At 44.8% G+C, this 7600-nt stretch overlaps 1 protein-coding gene across 5 annotated transcripts in view; it reads left to right on the top strand.

Moving 5' to 3' along the window:
- The first annotated feature begins 4766 nt into the window (after nt 1–4766).
- Nucleotides 4767–7600, top strand: part of MANBA (mannosidase beta) — a 96716-nt gene continuing 93882 nt past the window's right edge. For 4 of the 5 annotated variants that reach the window (XR_002830571.1, XR_002830570.1, XM_006094095.3 and 1 more), the window contains exon 1: nt 4767–5017. Coding sequence is in view for 3 of the 5 variants with exons in the window: in XM_006094095.3 (XP_006094157.1) it covers nt 4841–5017 (177 nt within the window). In the remaining 2 variants the exon portion in view is untranslated. Of the gene's footprint in view, nt 5018–5668; nt 5764–7600 lie in introns of those variants that run through there. The other variant, XM_023758402.1, reaches the window with a different exon arrangement.

Here is a 7600-nt window from a genome sequence, read left to right as displayed (position 1 = left end):
CAACTAACATCTTAGGCCCAGTCCCCATGGGGAGTGGGCCTAAGCCATTAGTTGGACATCCTTAGTGTTACTGTGGAGGCGGGAGAGGCTCCCACCACTGCCGCTACCCTGGCCAGCCATGAGCCAACTTCTGGCTGAACGGCGCTCCCCCTATGGAAGTGCACTGACCACCAGGGGGCAGCTCCTGCATTGAGCGTCTGCCCCCTGGTGGTCAGTGCACGTCATAGTGACTGGTCATTCACAGTTGTTCGGCCATTAGGGTCAACTTGCATATTACCCTTTTATTATATAGGATATGTATCTACAGAGAAGCTACAGAGTAGCTTCACCACCCTAAAAATCCTCTGTTCTCTGCCTATGTATCCCTTTCTAAACCCTGGCAATTATCGATCCTTTTACTGTCTCCATAGTTTTGCTTTTTTGAGAATGTCATTTAGTTGGAATCATACAATAAGTAGCCTTTACAGATTGTCTCCTTTCCCTTTGTAATATGCACTTAAGTTTCCTCCCTGTATTTTTATGACTTTATAGTTCATTTCTTCTTAGCACTGAATATTATTCCATTGTCTAAACATACCACAGTACATTTATCCACTTACCTATTGAAGGATACGTTGGTTGCTTCTGGGTGTTAACAATTGTGAATAAAACTGCTATAAACATCCATGGGAGTGTTTTCGTGTGGACATTACTTTTCAACTCCTTTGGGTAAATACCAAGTGGTGTGATTGCTGGATCATTTATTAAGTGCATGTTTAATTTTGTAAGAAACTACCAAAATGTCTTTTATAAAGTGGCGTTACCATTTTGCATTCCCATTAGCATAAATAAAGAGTTTTGTTGCTCCACATCTTTGCCAGCATTTGGTGGTGTCAGTGTTTTAAATTTTTACTATTCTAGTAGTTGTGCAGTTATTTTAATTTACATTTTCTTGATGACATATGATGGGGAACATCTTTTCATATGCCTATTTGCCATCTGTTTATCTTCTTTTTTTTTAATTTAAAAAAAAAACTTTGACACTATTACCGATGTCCCCATCCCCTCCACCCCTCTTCTCCCACCTCCATCCAGCCCCTGTCACCCCTCCCTTGGCCTTCACCACTCTGTTGTCTGTGTCCATGGGCTATGCATATATGTTTTTTTGGCTAATCTCTTCACCTTCTTTCATCCAGTTCCCCCCACTTTACCTCCCCTCTGACCTCTGTTAATCTGTCCATGTATCCAGGCCTCTGCTTCTATTTTGTTTGTCAGTTTATTTTGTTCATTAGATTCCACATATGAGTGAAATCATATAGTATTTGTCTTCCTCTGACTGACTTATTACATTTAGCATATAATCTCCAGGTCCACCCATGTTGTGGCACAGGATAAGAAATATTTTTACATTTTTACATTCACAAAAATATTCCTTCTTTTTTACAGCTGTGGTACTATTGTGTATACGTACCAGAGCTTTTAAAAAATATATAATTTTTAGAGATGAAGGAAAGGAGAGGGAGACAGAGATATGATGACAGAGTCATCAGTCAGCTGCCTCCTGCACACCCACTACTGGGGATTGAGCCCGCAACCCAGGCATTGAACCTGTGCCTAACTGAATCGAACCTATGACCTCTTGGTGCATGGGTAGATGCTTAACTACTGAGCCACACCAGCCAGGCTACCACAGATTTTTTATCTACTCATCTACTGATGGATACTTGGGCTATTTCCAGATCTTGGCTATTGTAAATAATGCTGCTATGAATATATGCATATATTCTTTCTGATTGGTGTTTTGGGATTCTTAGGGTATAGTCTCATAAGTGGGACCACTGGGTCATAAGGCAGACCCTTTTTGTGTGAAACTTCCATACTGTTTTTCCCACTAACAGTGCCAGAGAGTTCTTTTTTCTCCACATCCTGGCCAGCATCTGTTTATTTTATTAGTGATAGCCACTCTGACAGTTGTGAGATGATATCTCACTGTGGTTTCATATATATTCGTTAGCTCACTTTTTAGTTGAGTTGTTTGTGTTCTTATTTTGGGGCTTAAGTGTTCTTTAACCTTCAAAGGGGACATTTATGACCTATTGTCCCTAGCTTTGGGGATTAAGCAGACACTCTGAGTCATTTTTCTTCTCTTTATTATACTTTATGTGATTATCTCACGGGATTGGAACATCCTTAGTCTTGGTATACCATGGCATTCTAATGAGTTTACTTACCAACTTCATACATTTAGAGATGAAGGAAATAGTGTCAGATGGACCAAAAGCCCCTATTGGCCTCCTGCAGCAGAACATTGACCCTGCACGTCATTTAACCTCTGTTAGGCTTTCTTTGTCTCTTTAAACCAGGGAACTATCACTTGATCTAATTAATCTGAATTCTGGGGAGCATCAAAAGAGATGATCAAAATGGGATCCATTTATACAGTATAAAGCTAAAGAAACAGGTGACTTTTTAAAAATTATATTTGATATTATGCCTTTAAATTACATAAGTTGATAAATTTTATAAGTATTTCAAAATAAGATTTATTCTTCCTAGAAATTGTGAACAAAAATTATCCTATAACAAAATGAAAACTTCATCATATCACCTGTGCCAATGCCAATTTTAGACAGAATACTTTTTAGGGCTTTGCATTTGCTTTAAGCTCTCTGTTTTCAAAGTGACATAATCCAAATGATATCATGTTTGTGTCCTGGAATGAAAGGAGGAATGATGTTTCATTCTTTAAAATATTTCTTTAAAAAATATATTTTTTATTGATTTCAGAGAGGAAGGGAGAGAGAGAGAAACATCAATGATGAGAGGATCAGTGATGGACTGCCTCCTACATGCCCACTACTACAGATTGAGCCTGAAACCTGGGCATGTGCCCTGACCTGGAATCGAACTGTGACCTCCTGGTTCATAGGTCAATGTTCAACTACTGAGCCACACCGGCTGGGCTAAAATATTTCTTAATAGAATAACAGAATATATCTAAACACATTTGCTGGCGTGACCTTTCCTTTGACTTTGCTTAATGGGATCTCTGGGATTTACAAAAAAATTCCTTTGCCATTCTTGCAGCCATAGTCATGTTATCAGTTTGAACAGACCAGGGCTGGCTGGCTATTTCCATGCATTATGGTATATTATTTGAATTAGAGTTTTGTTGCTATCAAAAGTAAGAATGCTTCTGGAGTGAGGAAGCCTTTGAATCAGCCAGAAACTTTCCCCTTAAATATTAACATGTTCAACTGCAAGGAGACCAAGAGCTAGGAGAGGAGTGTTTTGGTCCTATCTGCCATTACCGTATATATGAGACTGACGCGCTACCTACTGCGCTAACGAGGCACCTGACTACCGTATATAACAGACCAATCACCCGACTTGTTTGGACCCTTTACCTCAAAGGCTTGTCCCTAACTCCAAAATGCTAGCTTTATGAAAAATACTGGTTCTTAAAAGGTAAAATATCGTCCTGTGTCTACAGATTCACACACTTGCAGGGCCATTATAAAGCAAAACAATTTGGATTTGGTGAGGGAAGAACTTCTCTTCAAAGACTTTCTCCTAAATAAGGAAATAAGGCAGATAACGTCAACACAAGAATAAGCCAGTCTATTTTATGCAATGCGAAATTCTCTGTGTCAGCTTCCTAGGTTCAGAGTAACATTTTATTGCAAAATGGGAGTCGAGAGGCCACGTGACTACTGTGTTATTTTTTGGGTACCCTCGCATTGTTCGGGATGACCATCTACTTATTTATTTTTTTAAAATATATTTTTATTGATTTCAGAGAGGAAGGGAAAGGGAGAAAGAAAGCGAGAGAAACACCAATGATGAGAGAGTCATTGATCGGCTGCCTCCTGCACACCCCAAACTGGGGATGGAGCCCGCAACCCCTGCAGGTGCCCTGACCTGGAATCCAACCCTGACCTCCTGGTTCATAGGTCAACGCTCAACCACCCAGCCAGCCAGCCGGGCAGGCCAACCATCTATTTAACTCATTTGATGCTTCTAACGACCTGAAAAAGTACTGTCTACATTTTTTTTTTTTCAGTTCAGGAAACAGAGGTATTAGAGAGTTCGTGGTTTGCCGAGTCCCACAGATCTCGGCAGAAGATTTTAAACTTGCCTGCGCGTATAGGGAAGGTTACAGGGCCCTAGGAGCCTCCTCTGCGGGGCTTCACGAAACAGAAGGTCTTAGTCCACTAAGATGACTAGCTAACGGGCAGGTCGTTCTCAGGACCCGGCCCCATGCTGCGCGCTGTACACGGATTTCTCAGCCCTGAAAACAACCCCACGAATGAGGTACCTTTAGTAATTGCTTACTCCTTCAAGGGCGGGGTACTTTGAGGCCACTGGGGAGCTGCAGGGGGTGGGCGTCACCGCCCCCAGGCGGACCTAGCAGAGTGGTGGGGGCATGAGGAAATTTGGGGAACGAAAGTGGTGGGGTGTCTCGGTATTTCGCTTCTCTGAAGCAGAGAGAAGCCTCTCTAGCTGTGGTCTCCGCAGTCCCAGAGCTCCCCCGGACTGTGCGCCACTTTGCCCCAGGGCCTGTGTGCACCGATCACTGCGCACGGCTGCGTCTCCCGTTCTGATACCCGAGCAGCAGGCTGAGCGCTGAGGCGGGCGCAGAGCGCAGCGCCAGGAGCCCGAGCTGAGCCAAGGGGCTGGCGTTCCGCACCCGCGCCCACACCGAGTCCCTGCAGCTCAGCTGACCTGCGGGCGGGGCGGGGGCCAGGGCCGGGGGCGGGGCCGTGGCTGGAAGGGCTGGCGCCTGGGCTCCCAGCGCGCTGGCGGTGGCTTCAGTGGCCTCCCGCAGCACCGGCACCGACACCTCTCTCCGGGTCCCAGCATGCGGCCCTGCCTGCTCCTGCTGCTCGCGCTGTGCGGTGCGGACCCCACGGCCGCCGCGCGCAGCCTTAGCTTGCGGGGAAGTTGGAGGATCCGCAACGGGAACGGCTCCCTGGAGCTGCCCGGGGAGGTCCCCGGCTGCGTGCACACCGCCTTGCTCCAGCGCAACCTCATCCAGGTACCCTGTGTGGCCGCCCCCGCGAGCCTGCGCCCGCCTTCCCTTCGTGGTGGGAGGCCCGGGACCCGCCTGGGAGCCCCCTGCCCCGAGCTCTTCTCCTCTGTTGGGCACTGACTTCCCCTACGCAGCTTGTGGTCTTTGGGGGCACTGCCAAGGCAGCGTATGTGCTGTTGAAGAAGCGCACCGCTGGGGCCCCGGCTGGATGGAGGCTGACCCGCGCCCCGACCTCAGTAACTGGAAAGCGGAAGTTTCCTTAGGGCACAGGCCTTGCTACTTGTGGTGCACTTACCGCCTCAGTTCTCCACTGAAGCGTGGATGGAAAGGACGTGCTGTCACCCATAAAGCCTAAGGCGGGGATTACTGTTTCAGCTACCTGGATACTGCAGGGGACTATTGTGTTTTGCTAAGTAAATGCTAACTATATCTAGTAACGTCTCAGGGTTTCATTTTCGCGGTTAGGCCCCAGGGAGTCAGATTTGGGGTTTTGCAGCACATGAGTTGAGGAGACAGACCTGCAAGTGTAAGGTTAGGGATGGTCAGTGCAGGTGTGAAGGCTGCATAACTTTTAAAGCTGATTGGGATATGAAGAAAGTTGCTCTTTCTTCTCAAGGCATGCGATGTGCGTGTGTTTAATAGATGCTCTAATTTATAGACGTGTGGAGGACTTTTTCCTAATTGATTGCCAGTATGTGCAGATGTTTGCAGACTCTCACCTTCCGCTGTCTTCATGGTTCCACCTGCTGCAGGTCATTTTCCCATTCTATGATTATCTTTGGCTGGGACAAGATGTACATTTAAATATATATATATTTTTATTGACTTCAGAGAAGAAGGGAGAGGGAGAGAGAGCTAGAAACATCAATGATGAGAGAATCATTGATCAGCTGCCTCCTGCACGCCTACACTGGGGAAGGAGCCAGCAACTTAGGCATGTGCCCTGACTGGGAATCCAGCCCTGACCTCCTGGTTTATAGGTCTATTCTCAACCACTGAATCAGGCTGGCGGGACAAGGTGTACTTACTAAGTAGTTTGCATGCATAGTCTCATTCCTTATAAGAACTCTATGGAACGCGTCTTTGCATTAGCCGGGAGCAGTTAGGAGAACTTATCCAAGATCACACAGCAACAAAGTGGCAGAAATGGAATTCTAACCCAGGCTGGCTTGACTCCATAGCCTGGGTTCTGTACTATTCTGCTCTTACGCTGGTGTTTTGAAAAACCTTGTATTTTTGAAGCACTGTGGTTCACAGACAGGAGTATCATTCAAATTTTACTTAAATGACAAGATGGTCAACTAGGGTTATTTTCTACATTAGCTTTTTTTCAAGAATGTAAGTCAGAAAGGAAGTGTATTTGACACTGTCTACAGTCCAGTTTATTTTTTAAGTAAATAATTCTCTAACTTACGTACCTTATTTTTAGTTACTCAATCTGTGGCATAGACCACGGCTGACTTTGGCACCCTGAGGCTTCACTACACATGCCTTGAGAACGCTTGTGTGCATCACAGGGCCTCTCCTTGCCTCTTTGCACTGGTGGAATTAAGCCAATGGGAAATCATTAGTGACTTTAGCAAAGCAGATCCGTGTTACAGGGCCACATATCAGGAAACAGTGTTCAGTAACTAGTTTCCTCATGGGAATAGTTTACAGTGCCTATTAAATCTGTTCATAAATTCTTAGGAAAACTCTGTTTCAATAAGGTGGATGTGGGTCTTAAATGGTAGTGGGGTGAGAGATGGGGGAGCTTTCTGGGGCTTGGAGAACTCCAGGCCAATTGACAGTAATCATCAACATCAGTGTCATTGTTAAATACTGTGATGTTATAACACCTGCTTTATTACATTCCTTTTCGGTGTTGACATCAGGAGATATTCTAGAGTTTAGAGCAGACACTAGCCCAGATACTGTGTTTACATGACAACTTGAAGCACATCTTGCTGAAGTCATTCATTCATTTATTCATTCACCTAATTATCTCATAAGTATTTATTCAATACCTCCAAGGTGGCAGGCACTTTTCCAAGTGCTTGATAGCGAATGTTTAAGAAAACAAAGTCTTTGCCCAATAGAAAATCTCTAGTGGAAGAGAGACAATAAACAGATTAATATATAATATAATAACAGGTGGTACCCTGAAGGAAAATAAAGGAAGGGGAAGTGAAGGTCGATTGGGAAGGATTGCTACTTTTAAAAAGTCGTTAAAGAGAGGCATTTGATAAAGTGACTTTTTAAAGCAGAGGTCTTTTTGATGAGGTCAGTTTTAAGAAGTGCATTCCCAGCAAAGAGAGAAAAAAAGACAGGGATAGGGAAGGGAGGGTGCTTGAAAGTTCCAGGAATAGTAAGCAGGCCAGTGTGGCAGGAGCCCTGTGAGCCAAGAGGGTGAGAGAATGAGTTCAAAGGAGGCGGTGAGGCAGATCATGCTGGACTTGTCAGCCATGGGGAACACTTTGGATTTTAATCTACAGGTGATGGCAAGTTATTAGGTGTTTTGAGCTTGGACTTGCATGATTAGATTTGCCTTTTAGAAGGTATTTTTAACTGTTGTGTGAAGAGTACAATGCATCAGAGTGGAAGCATGGA

Source organism: Myotis lucifugus, unplaced genomic scaffold (genome assembly GCF_000147115.1).
Source record: "Myotis lucifugus unplaced genomic scaffold, Myoluc2.0 scaffold_129, whole genome shotgun sequence".
In the NCBI taxonomy this organism is placed as follows: Eukaryota; Metazoa; Chordata; class Mammalia; order Chiroptera; family Vespertilionidae; genus Myotis; species Myotis lucifugus.
The sequence above is the reverse complement of the archived record's forward strand: the minus strand, read 5'-3'. Positions and strand labels throughout refer to the sequence as shown.